General features: G+C 46.5%; 1 protein-coding gene across 6 annotated transcripts in view; it reads right to left on the bottom strand.

Annotated features, from left to right (window-relative positions):
• Positions 1-12,788, bottom strand: part of Ndufaf1 (NADH:ubiquinone oxidoreductase complex assembly factor 1) — a 28,846-nt gene extending 16,058 nt beyond the window's left edge. For 5 of the 6 annotated variants that reach the window (XM_004861602.4, XM_021241860.2, XM_004861601.3 and 2 more), the window contains exons 1-3: positions 12,583-12,788; positions 6,003-6,659; positions 1,014-1,199 (exon numbers count right to left, since the gene is read on the bottom strand). In XM_004861602.4, the coding sequence (XP_004861659.1) occupies positions 1,014-1,199; positions 6,003-6,584 (768 nt within the window). In that variant the 5' untranslated portion in view covers positions 6,585-6,659; positions 12,583-12,788. The remainder of the gene's footprint in view (positions 1-1,013; positions 1,200-6,002; positions 6,660-12,582) is intronic. The other variant, XM_004861599.4, reaches the window with a different exon arrangement.
• Between the last annotated feature and the right edge of the window lie 780 nt (positions 12,789-13,568).

Genomic DNA, 13,568 nt, shown 5'->3' with positions numbered 1-13,568 from the left:
ACTGGGTGTCAGGTGAGGGAGAGAGGGAGGAGTCCGAGCTGACCCTGGGTTTGTGACAGGAGCAAGAGGGCAGAAATGGTGACCTAGGTTTTATACTCACTCCTCCATCACCACCTGTGTGTGCGGCCATCAAACCCACAGCCTCGGGCATGTCAGGCAAGTCCCCTACTGCTGAGTGACTCCCCAGTGTAATACGTTCATAGAGTTAAGGGCATTTTCTCTTCGGCAGTACTAGAGATGATTGAACCCAGGGCCTTGTATATACTGGCAAGCACTGTATCTCCAGTTCTAAGACAGTGACTCTTGAGCCAGATGTAGTGGTTCACGACTATCCCAGCACTGAAGGAGGTAGGTCAGGAAGATCATGGGTAGGCCAGTCTGAGTGACACAATTTCAAGGTCAGCCTGAACTACATGGTGAGACTTCCTCAAAAAAACCAATGTAATTCTTAAAGCTTCATCTTCTTATTTACCAACTAGACTGCTTACACTGTCAAGAAGTTGAGAAATTTTCATGATTGTAAAGTATTCTGCCGAACAAAACCTTTCTACTAAGCTATGCATACTTAGTAGAGTTGCCTGGAAAGGGTGACATCTAGCTGGGTTTGGTGACACATGTCTGTAATCCCAGCTACTCAGAAGGCCAAGGCAGGAGTATCGCAAGCTCAAGGCCAGCCTGGGCACTTTAGTGAGGGCCTATCTCAAATTAAAAAAATTAAAAGGGCTGAGAAGTAGCTCAAGGGTAGAGCTGCTAGCCTAGCATGTGGGAAGCTCTGGGTTCAATACCCAGTATTGCCCAAAAAAAAAGAAAAAAGAAAAAGAAAAAAAAAGACAGACACATCTACCTGGGTACAGAGCAGAGTACTAGCTGACTCCGTGGATCTGCCTGTCCTTTCTGGTTAGTGAGCTAACGGTGTGACAGGAAAACTCATTTGTTGAGTCTCTTCCTTCCGCCCACTCCCCACCACCCCCTTGTGGGCAGTTAGTGGCCAGAACGCTCAGGAATGCACTTACCTTGACCTCCTGCCAGTAGGGCCCTCCCCGGGTGTACATGAAGTAGCTGTACATCCAGTCCTTGCTCTGGATGAATTCCACCTGCTCCTGGAGGTTCACCATCCACGGCCGGCCGTCACCACGGATGCGCAGGTATAGACTGTTGTACTGGCTCCAATTGTAACTCTGCCTCCTCTCAAAGGCACCCTGAGCACAGAGGTAAGGCCAATTAACACCCCCTCTGCATGGCTGGCACAAGGTAAGCCACCAAGTCAGCAGCAGCCAGGGACCCATGTTTCTGCCCTGACTTTCCACCACACAGAGGCAGGAAAACCTGGTGATTATTATGTCAGCACAAACACTGACCTAGTTTCCTATCTCTCTAGTTGCATTCAGGAAACAACTGGCCAGGATGATGCTTCCATGGGATACACATCTGTCTGCTTTGTGGAAACCACTGTGCCTGTTTCCCTGCCCATAGCCGCCTTGCCCAAAGAAACAGAGCTTAAGGGGTTTCAGTTTGGTTTTTTCTTGTTGTTTACTTCTGAAATAGGGTCTTGCCACCTAGGCACTGAATATTAAGTTGAGCATTTGTGTGAGTGATCTCATCTAAGTTTCCCAACAGCCCTAGAGAAAAGTGTCAAACCTGGGCTTGGTGGCAGACACCTGTAATCCCAGCACTCAGGAGGCAGAAGCAGGGGGATTGTTGAGTTTAAGGCCAGCATGGGCTACACAGAGAGACCCTGTCCCATACTCCATTTTATAGAAACTAAGCTCTAAGAAGCAGTACAGCAGTAATGTTTCCCCTCCCAAGTCCATGTGCTTAACTGTACTGGCTCTTGCTCAGCAGTGGAACTGGGCTCACTTCCCAAGGCCCTGATTCCTAGCAGTCTCAGGGAACCTGACTGCAGGACTGGCAGTGCTCAGATGAGAACTCCTACTCACCAGCTGTGCCACTGCGCAGGACACTGAATCTCCCCCACTCAGTGTCCTCCTCCATAAAGTTACAGATCTTCCCTCCCCTGCAGGACTGTCATGAGGAATAAATGGAATAATGTAGAACAAGCACTCATCACAGGGTCTGGCGAGGTGCATTAATAAATATTATCTCCTATTTTCCTTGCTCCATAGCGGCTATCAAGCCATACATCCCTCCCCCTGCCCCCGCTTCTGCACTGTGGCTCACGCTGGCCTCAAGTTCAAGGACCCCTGAGTAGCAGAGATTAAAGGCAGATCCACCATACCTGGACCCACAGAATCATCCTTTTCTCCACACTGACCAAATCTATTCTCTGGATTGCACAGACTAAAAAAACCTATCATTTGTTGCATGTGGAAGAGCACATAGCTTTCTTTTTCATTATTATACGAAAAGAGGGAGCCTAGTACTACTCCTGACACTTGCTTTTCTCCTTAAAGCATAACAGCAAACCAAATGCCCACAATCAAAGCCAGGGTCAGGCACACGAGCTTGCCTAGGACAGTTCTCAGATGAGTGGCCAAAGTATCAGAGAAAGTCGGAGGCAGGTGGGAGACAAAGAAGTGGATCTAAACAACTTGAGAATGCAGTGTTTTCTTCTGGAAACCATAGGCTAAAAACAAAAGAACTGTACATAAACACTACAGTTAATAAGTTTATTTTCACAGAGCTACAATTTTAAAATTCTGAAACTGGGTGGGGTGTAGCTCAGTGGTAGGCTGCTTGCCTTGTACAAGGCCCTAGGTTTGACCCCCAACAATGTGGAAAAAACAAAACCCTGTAACTCATAAACGGACCCTGACAAGGTGGCATATGCAGTACCTATAATCCCAGCTCCTCAGGAGGCTGAAGCAGGAAGATCACCTGAGCCCAGTTCAAGACCAGCCTAGGCAACAAAACAAAAAACAAATCTGAAACTGCTTTGCTTATATTCTAGGGTTGAAAGTAAATGGATAGTGCACTGGACCGATTTCTCCCTGTTAAAGAGAGGGAAGTAACAGTAAGCGAAAGGGAAAACTGGATGAGACTCAGACAACAGCGTGACCTCACTCTTGGCATAATGTTGTGGGCATGGACAGGCAGAGCAGTAAGGACAGCCATGTACACCTGGTCAGCACACACCCATGTACAGTGAGTGGTCTGTCACCTAGAGACGTACATTTTGGGTTTTGCTGCTGTTTTTATGTTTTAGGGGGAGTTTTGTTGGTGCTTTTTGAGACAAGGTCTTGCTATACAGTCCAGGCCAGACTTGATGGTGCAAGCTTCCCACCTCAGTCTCCCAAGTGCTGGGATTACACACATGCACTACCACACCTGACAGTCATCTTCTACAGAAATTCAGTTAGGTGATTTTATCTGGGTACCACCGAACATACGAGTGTGCTTACACAAACCTAGATGGGGTATAGGTCAGTAATTCAACACATCCTCTTTTGTTTTTTTTCTTTTCTTTTTTTCTTGGTACCAGGGATCAAACTCAGGACCTTGCACTAGTGAGGCAGGCACGGCACACCGCCACTGAGCTACATCCCTGGCCCCTTGTTTTTCTTTTCTTGAGACAGGGTCTGGCTATGTTGCACAGACAGGATACAAATGGCACTCCTGCTGCCTCAGCCTACCAGATGCTGGGATCACAGCAGGTGCATCGCACCTAGTATCAGCATGGCCTTGACACACTCAAGCAGCACAGTAAACATGACATGTATGAGGCTGCTACCAGCATAACATGGCACACTGTTTTAGAGTGAGTCTTCTCACTTAGAAGGAATATACTCTAAAATAATGATAAAAGTACATGTATGCCAGTATCACTGTCATTCACACGTCTAAACTGTTAAGTACTACACATAACTGGGCTACACGTTCATCTGGCTGGCAGCATACTGAGTCTACACCACCATCAGCACAAACCTGTGACATATTGCACTACCATGCTCTGACTGCTAGAGTGACCAGGTGATAAGGATGATTCAGCTTCATTACAGTTTCATGGGACTGTCATCATATATGCAGCCTGCTACTGAGTGAAGAGCTGCCATCCTCCTACCTACCTACCTATATCTCCTGGGAGGGGCTAGAAGGGACAAACCAACAGACACAAGCATACCCCGCACCCAGCGTTTGGCGTCCAATCCCATTCTTCAAACAGGTCTCTTTCAAGAAATGACTAATTCTATGGCTGGGACAGGAAAACTACAAGTTGAGTGTAGAGCATCCCGTAGTGTCAAAAAGTGCTAAAAGTGCCAGGATTTTAGCTCAGTGGCACCTCACCTGCCTCGCAAGCACACAGTCCTGAGTTCAATCCCCAGTACCAAAAAACAAAAACAAAAAAACAAACAAAACAAAAAGTGCTCAAAAGTAGCCCAGCATGGTGGCACAGGTCTGTAATCCCAGCACTCTGGGAGGCTGAGGCAGGAAGACTGCAAGTTCAAGCTCTGTCTGGGCAACTCAGCAACTTAAAAGACTCCCTCAAACTGAAACAAACAAAAACCACTAAATGGCGAAGACCCTGGGTTTGATTCCCAGCACCGGAAAAAAAAAAGTGCTCAAAAAATAAAAGCCCAAGGGCCAACCTTGCAGAGCACGCAAGTAGCAAAAGCTGGGACTACCAGGCAACAAAGTAATAGCCTGGCTCAACCATGTGGTCTGGGCAGACTGTCCCATCAGGTGGATCTAATCACATGGCCTTTTTACTAATAAAACTAATAAAAAGCCACAGGCGTACCACTGGTGGTTCAAGCCCTTGGCAGTGAAACATGAACTATGGCCATCATGAGCGTGTTCAATTATCACCAAAGGGTGATTCTATACTAAATGACTGAATCAATAGTGAGAGTGGAAGGAAAAGCAAACCTTCAAAAAACTCCAAATAACTTGTGGATACCACATCCTCCAAGAGACAGAGCCTCCTCCCTCACTCACTCCCCCACAAAAGGAGACCATACTCAGTGACCCGAGAAAAGAACGAGGAGCAGAGCACCTGGCAAACACTACCCTGGCCAGGCGGTCATGTGCCCCGAGAGCATGTGATGAGAAGGGCACTACAACTCCATGTGGTGTTCCTCCTAAAACACTGGTCTAACAAGAGAAAACTGTGGGAAATCCGAGTGAGGACCACTCCATACATCTCAGTTCCTCCTGAAAACTGGGATACCATTAGTCCCGGCTGAGACTGAGGTGGGAGAATCATCTGAGCTCAGTCATTTGGGACCAGTCTGGGCAACACAGAGAGACATCTCAAAATCCCATTAAAGCCAGGCCAGGTAGCACACACCTGTAATCCTAGCACTCGGGAGGCTGAAGCAGGAGGATTACTGCAAGTTCAAAGCCAACCTGGATGGACTACAGTGAGTCTGACGGCAGCCTGAACTACATAATGAGACCATGTCTCAAAAATAAATAAAAGAAAAAGAAGGGCAGATGAAGAAATTATCATATACCAGAGAACTAAAGATACATAATAATTACTTGTAATGTACTACTGTGGATGGGATTCAACAGAAAATGAATATTACTGTAAAAACTAAGGAAATCTAAATAAAGTCTGGAATTTAGCTAGCAGCAATATTCTAAAGTTAGTTTCTTAGTCATGACAAATGCAGTACAGTAATCTCAGTTAACACAGGAGAAGCTAGTGAGAGGTGCATGGGAACCCTGCACTACCTTTGTAATTGCAATTTTTCTGTAAATCAACAATTATTCTAAAATAAATAAAAAGCCCACTCAAAAAAGAAAAAAAGCCCCAGATGAACCCTACATCCACTCTAAGGAAGCCCTGCCACCAGAGCAGCTATGGTCAAAGGCAGTGGAAACGCCAGTCTCCCCAAAGAGTGCCCAGAGCTCCAACCGCTGAGGAGGCCTCACACAGCAGTGTTCCACCCTGGCACAAAACTGGGGCAACAAGGAATCCTCAGGAACCATGCCCCTTGTGCCTGGTAAGATGCCCACATGAGCGCGCTGGGTATGCCACTGTTACTGGCGACAGGAAGTCTGCCCAGCACACCAGCACCCTGCAGACCGGCCTCACCTACCCTGAGCACCCTGGATCTCATGGCACAGTACCCACTCTGGCTGCTCTCCCCATCCCTGGGGGCCTCAGTGCTCAGAGTCCCGTACAGCAGTGCGCTTTGGTTGTTCTTGCCCATTTTCAGAAACACTTCACTTCTGCCTCCAATCATCTTATCGGAGGTCACTATCCACTTGTCTAAGTCCTCTCTGCCTCGAAACTGCCAGACAACTCTAGTTTGCTCTAGCAGGATATTGTGCAGGGGCCGGCCTTCCGGCCCTATCCAGTAATTCACCAACTCATTCTTCAGGAGTCTGAAGTGGTTCTTTACTTCGTCTCTAATTGCTTTATCAAAATCCATTTCAGGCCTCTCTTCAGAAGAGGGGATATCCAAAGCGACTTCTGTCTGCGTCTGCTCGTGGCCTTGCAAATCCTCTTTAGGCTTCCCCTGCTGGGAGGCTCTGCCAGAAGTGGCACCCGGCTTCTGAAGACTCCCAGAACAATAGTTTGCAGTGCAAAGCCCCGGAAATGGAAGAAGGGTCTTGTGTGACTCCAGGCACTTTTTGAGAACCAGGCTACCACTCAGGAATTTCCAGACCAAAGCCATGCTGAGAAAAGGGCAAAGTGTAAACTTCTCCCTGGTTCCCACAGAAGGAAGCTTCAGCAAATAGCCTAATTCTACCTGTGATGGAAAAGACATTGAAAAGTTACCAGTACAACAACCAAAGCATCATGATTTCAAATTCAACATGGGGGAAACTGGATAAAGATGTAGTTTTTTTATAAAATGGAGTACTACTCAGCCATAAAGAACGAGAAGCTAGAGACATTTATAGCTAAATGGATGCATATCAAGGCCATACTCTTAAGTGAAATAAATAGGACACATATATGTAAATACCGAATAGTTTCTCTAGTGTGAGAAACTGAAAGTGTAAATAAGGATTAAAATGATTAAAATGATTTGATCTCTGGTACAAAAAAAAAAAAAATGATTAAAATGAGTAACTGATAATTTGAAATATTAAAAGGTCCAAAGGTGTAGGGGTGATGGGAGGGGAAGGGGAAAGGAAAGAAGAGAAAGGAAAAATTATGAGAAAAGAAAAAAAATGGAAACGAAATCTATGTAAATAGGGAAGGGTGGATGGGGTGAAGGGTGCACAGATAATGGGGAAAAATATAAGAACCAAGATACATCATGTACAGGCACAAGCACCTAATGATAAATGTAAACGTACTGTATACTTAAAATGTACCAATGGAAGAATTTAAAAGAAAAAAAAATAAAAATCAAATTCAACGTGAGTCAGTAATAGGACACTTTAAATACACTTTCTAATTCTAATAACATTGATTCAGTGCCTGTTATGAGCAGACCATGGTATTACACATTGCAAAAAATACCAAGATAACTAAAATTAGGCCCACATAAAACAACAAAAAAGGCCCCAGCCTCATCAAAATGCTGATCAACCCAAAAATAATTCAAGTATGTGCTAAATGATATCCCAAGATGTTATTAACTTTTTCTGTTCTGTTTTTGAGACAAGGTCTCACTACATAGCCCAGGCTGGCCTCAAACTCACAGCAATCTTGCTCCTTCAGCCTCCCAAGTGCTGGGATACAGGCAGGTAGCACCATGCTTGGCTAGATGTTATATCAACTTTAAAGCAAAATTTTATGCTGGAATTTTAAAGAAATATGTTCTAAAAAGTAACATAGCCAAGTAATTCACTTTAGGACCTGGGCCAACTGACTTTCAGTGTCAGAAATTCTTTTTTTTTTCTTTGTCTTTCTTTCAGTACCAGGGATCAAACTCAGGACCTTGCACTTGCAAGGCAGGGGTGTTGCCACTGATCTAAATCCCTAGCCCTAGTGTCAGCAATTCTTATAAAAAGAGGGGGATCCAGGCATGGTGGCACACACCCATAATCCCAGCACTCTGGAGGCAGAAGTAGGAGGATCACCATGAGCTAGAGGCAGCCTGCTGAGTTCAAAGCCAGCCTAAACTATATCAGGAGAAAAAAAAGAGGGGCAAGGTATAATCTGAGCACTCAGGAGGGTGAGGCAGAAGGGTTGTCTAGAGTTTGAGGCCAGCCTAGGTGGCCACAGTCAGTTCAAGGTCACCCTGAACAATATAGTGAGACCCTATCTCAAAAAAGCAAAAAAATGGAAGAAAAAAGAGAGAGAGACTAAGCCAGGCATGGTGGCACCTGCCTGTAATCCCAACATTCTGGGAGACTGAGGCAAGACTGCAAATTTAAGCCCAGCCTGAGCAATTTAGCAACTTAGACACTCTCTCAAAATAAAAGACTGTTTTTGTGTTTTGTCTTGTTGGGTTTTTTTTTTTTTTGAGAAGGGTCTTGCAATGTAGTTCAGGTTAGCCTTGAACTATGTAGCCCAGGTTGGCCTCAAACTTGAGGTGATCCTCCTGCCTCTGCCTTCCAACTGCTGGGATCACAGGCGTGCACCACCAAGCCTGGCTAAAAAAATTGTCTTTTAAAAAGTTGCTGGTGGGAAGGGAAAAGGAATGAAGGGAGAAGAAAAAATGTGAGAAAAGGAAAAAAAATAGAAAACAAAGTCTTTGTAAATAGGGAAGGGTGGAGGGGGTGAAGGGAGGGGAGGGGAAAGGGGAAAAAATAAGAACCAAGATACATCATGAAAAGGTACAAGATCCCAATGATGAATGTAACTGTATTGTATACCTAAAATGTACCAATAAACTTAATGGGGGAAAAAAAAAAAGGTGCCAGGGGCCAGGGATTTAGCTCAGTGTCACCTTGTCTGCCTTCCAAGCACAAGGTCCTGAGTTCAATCCCCAGTACTGCAAAAAAAAAAAAAAAAAAGGTCCTATAGTAAGCACTGTATGTGGAGTCAGAGACCTGAATTCCACACTTTGTTCAGCCTGTTTACAGGCTGTGAATATCTAAGTGCTGCAGTTTCATAGGGCTAAACGTAATAAAGCTGTTTACTCTCAGGTAAACCAGTGGCTTTATTTATTTATTTTTATTTTTCAGTTCTGAGAGTTAAATCCAGGACCCTCATCACTGAGCTGAATGCCCAGGCTGAGCTCAAACTTAGGACCCTCCTGTCTCTGCCTCCCAGTGTGGTGGGGTCAGAGACCTGAGCATCCATGGCTGGCTCTAGTCCATCTTCTGAGACCCCCTTTCCTCAGGAGTAATGCCCCTATCTACCATGGGAGGCTCTTCTGTAAACCATATGGAATGACTGCTTTACAAGCTTCTTGGATTTAGTAAGTCTGATGGGATCCCCAAGTTACTTCAGACTTAAAATCTAGTCCAAGGGGCTGGGGATTTAGCTCAGTGGTTTTGCTGCCTGCTGCGCAAGCGTAAGGACCTGAGTTCCATCCCCGGTACCAAAAAAAAAAAAATCTAGTCCAAGGCTCACACAGGCAACCAGATTCTTTTTTTTTTTTTTTTTCAGTACCGGGGATCGAACTCAGGCCCTTACGCTTTCGAAGCAGGCAGCAAAACCACTGAGCTAAACCCCTGGCCAGGAAACCAGATTCTTTTATCAGTCACTATTTGAGCTCCTCAAAGATAGAACTTATCGAGCATGATGGTGCATGCCTGTAATCCCTTACCAGGAAGGCTGGGTCAGAGAGATCACCACCAGTTCGAGGCCAGCCTGAACTACATAGTAAGACTGTATCCAAAAATACAAAAAATAAAAGACAAAAATCCAACAATTCAGCTCACTTGTTAGGTCCTAAGAGTCCACATCAAAATGGCCCCAGACCACACAGGACTTGTCATCCTTAGAGAACGGCCCCTCCTGACTGCATGACTGGGTGGGTCACTTCTCTCCTAGATCCCTGCAAACCCTGCTCCCCAGCATGTGGAAAGGCCTCAAGCACAGAACCGATCATTTCTCTTAAACCATTCAAACCTCTCAAGTGGCTGAAGGTATAACTCCGAGGTAGAAGATGTGGCCCGGGTTCAATGTCCAGCACCAAAAAAGAAACAAAAGTAGGGCTGGGGATGCACCTCAGCGGCAACCTGCCTGCCTTGCAAATGCAAGGTCCTGAGTTCAATCCCCGGTACCAAAAAAAAAATAAAATAAAATAAGGAAAAAGAAACAAAAGTAAACCGCCGGAGCTCCAGGCTGAAGCCTCAGGCTCCTCCAGACCCCACCTCTCATCACAGCCACTCTCCCCAGTTAGAAGACGCTCGTCTGACAGGTGCCACCAACACAATGTCCCTGGGCTATAGGCCGTGGCCCACAGCTACTCCTAGGCCAGGAATGGCCTCCATCAGTTCTGCCAGGCTTGGCTTGGACATCTGACTCCTCCAGAAGCCCTCCCTGAGCACTCACTTCCACCAAGACCAGCGCTGCTCAGCTGATTCCCGGACCTGGGATTGCATTTTCCCTACTATGGTTTGCTAACCAGTTCATCTGTTAATATCCCCCCAGAACAGAAGGCAGAGTTCCTCCCCACTGTGACGCCCTTGGTCCCAGTGTGTGATGGTAGGCAGGAGGCTTCTCCTGTATGAACAAACATCTCCACATTTCTGCACCTCTGCCAGAAGTGCCCTGCTTCAGAGCTGTATTGCTTCTTCGCAGCCCTATGTAATTCTCCTAAAGGAGGGCTTCTGTAACTCTAAAGCACCATGAATCACTTAGAAATTGTAACAAAATCCAATTCAAATCAGTACATAAGGCCTAGGGCCTTGGAGTCTTCACTTCTAATAACACTCCTTGCTGGCCCATGGAGAACATGAAAGAGTAAATTTATTTATTTATCTATTTTGGTACCGGGGATCAAACTCGGGTCCTTGTGTTTGCGCAGCAGGCGGCGAAACCACTGAGCTAAATCCCCGGCCCCTTTTTTTTTCCCGGGTACCAAGCAGGGGCAGCGCCACTGAGCTGAGTCCCTGGCCCAAAGAGTAAATTTCTCATTCATCTCCCTGACTCTAATCTCCTCCACCCTGCATCTGGAACTACAGGGACTTTTTTTTTTTTTGGTCCTGGGGATCGAACTCTGGTCCTCGCACTTGCACAGCAGGTGTCGAAACCACTGAGCTAAATCCCTGGCCCTAGAAATCCAGCTCTTAAATAGACACGGGCCTCCAAAAGATGCTTCTCCAGGTCTACCGTCTCACAGCCCTTCTGACCATCTCACGTCTGCAGACAGCAAAACCACATTCAGACTGAAGTTGGAAGCCAGCCTGGGCTACACAGAGAGTCTCTTGTCTCCAAAAGCCAAAAACCAAACTAAAATTCCCCCACAACTTGCTTGTATGCTAATGTTACAAATATAAAAATCCATAAACAAAAAATATTGAGGGGAAAAAAGGCTTAATGTATAGGATGGGATTATGAGTAACATGGCTTACCGTTTTCTAAACCCTCAGTACTGGTGTTACTCCTTTAATAATACTATAAACGTAATTACGTTTTGTTTGTATGAAATGGGGTCTATATTGCCCAGACTGGTCTTGAATTCCTGGGCTCAAGAGATTTTCCTGCCTCAGCCTCCTGAGTAGTTGGGCCTACAGGCTGGAGTGCCACCAAACCTGGCAATTTCTTTTTTTGGGGTACCAAAGATTGAACTCAGGACTTTGCGCTTGCCAGGCAGGCACAGTGCCACTGAGCTACAACCCTGGCCCAGGTAGTTTAATTTTTTACCAATAAACAAAGTCAACCCGAGTAACTCAACAATGATGGGCTGAGATTAGCAGTGAGTTTTCACAATAGCATCCACGAAGCTAGAAGTGAGAAGTAATAATAAAGACTGTAAATCCTGCCAGGTGTAGGGGCACACAGCTGTAATCTCAGCACTCTGGGAGGCTTAGGCAGGAGAATTGCAAGATTGAGCCCAGCACTTGCTTATAGGCATTTTAAGATTCGACAAGATCTCTTCTCAAAAAAAAAAGAGTTGGTGATATAGCTCAGTGTGAAGGCGCTGCATTCAATCTCCAGCACCACAAAAAAATAATTTAAAAAATTGTAAATCCAGGGCTGGGGGTTTAGCTCAGTGCCACCCCCCCACCCCGATGTAAACCCAGGATTTACTTCGTGCCCAAAACAGTTAAGTATACGGTCAAAGACTCTTCACAGTAGCCTTGACAGGGGTACTATTATTCCAATTACAGGGCCGGGGATTTAGCTCAGTGGTTCGGGCGCCTGCCTTGCAAGCACAAGGTCCCGAGTTCCACCCCCCCTCCCCCGTACCAAAAAAAAACAACAACCAGGAGTGGTGGCATGCCCCTGTAATTCCAGCACTCAGGAGGCTGAGGCAGGAGGATTGCTGTACGAGACCAGCCTGAGCTACATAATGAGTTCAAGGGCAACCTGAACTGCATAGCGAAACTTTCTCAAAAAAAATAAACACTTAGAAAACCGACCGGGCGCGGTGGTTTACCCCTGTAATCTTAACTACTGAACTACTAGGGAGGATGAGGCAGGAGGATCACAAGTTCTAACCCAGTCTGGACAATTTAGCGAGACTTTGTCTCAAAAAATAAAAATAAAAAAAGCCTGGAATGTAGCTCAGTGGCAAAGCGTCCCTATGTTCCTTCTCTCATACTAAGGTAGATAAACAGATAAAGACTCGGAAACGGAGATTCCAAGATTATACTAACCGAGGTCACACAGCTAGTGGCAAAACTAGCCCTAGTTCCCCACCTGGGCCGGAGGAGGGGGACAGACAATTCAAGAAGAAGTGGCCCCGTCAAAGCTCATCTGCCAGACTGTGTCGCCTCCCGGGTCGCAGACGTTCCCACAGCTTCCGCCTCCGCTCACCTTCCCCTGGGCTAAGGGCAGTTTCCGCCGGGTCCTCTGCTCTTTCCCACCCGGTCCTCCACTATTCCGGTGTAGGGCCATCTGCTTTTCCCTTTCGGCAACAAACTAGTGATTTCCACATTATGGTTCCGGGTCTGGGCGGAGTCCCAGGAAGGGTAGCGAGGATCCATGCAGTCCGCAAAAGGCCAGACTTCCACTCCTGGAAGGGAGAATAACGAGGTGCTTTTCGCTTCTCGCCTGCAGACTGCAGACTCCACCTCTGTCTCTCTCCTGCGCCGGGGTCCTCTGGCCTTCTCACTGCGCAGTCCCGGGAGCTTTCCGTAACCCCGGGAAGACATCTCTGCTGGGACGCCCCCAGTGCGCAGTGGAAACCGCCGTCCCTGGGCCCCAGCCTGCCCCGCCGGCCCGCCCGACAGGGGCGCCTGACCCAGAGCCCGCTTTGTTCTCCAGGGCTCTGCAGAGACCCCCGAAAGCTGCTGCCCTTTCCAGGTGTCCCCCATCGCCAGTGTCCAGCCTTCTTGAAATTCTGTTTCAGGACTCTACATTTAAGGGCTGGATCCTTCCTGTCTCTCTTCCTCATTAATTGCCTCTTCTACCATCTCAAGTGTCTCCAGAGCCTACGCTACACCCTTTTCTCTAGTTTCCAATAGGAGTTTTCTCCAATTTGATAATCTCTTTTCCTAAACACCAAGATACATTCCCAACTCTTGTAGCAGTTCCAGGGTGTTACCCAGCATCTCCAATTTGATGTGTAAAACTGAACATACCATATTTCCATATTAATTCCTCTCCTCAGCCTATTTCTTTCTTTTGTTCTGGTACTGAG

This window comes from Heterocephalus glaber, unplaced genomic scaffold (assembly GCF_053883595.1).
Source record: "Heterocephalus glaber isolate CG9 unplaced genomic scaffold, H.glaber_assembly_v1.0 deba00000809, whole genome shotgun sequence".
NCBI classification, from domain to species: domain Eukaryota; kingdom Metazoa; phylum Chordata; class Mammalia; order Rodentia; family Bathyergidae; genus Heterocephalus; species Heterocephalus glaber.
This window is presented reverse-complemented; position numbering and strand designations above follow the sequence as displayed.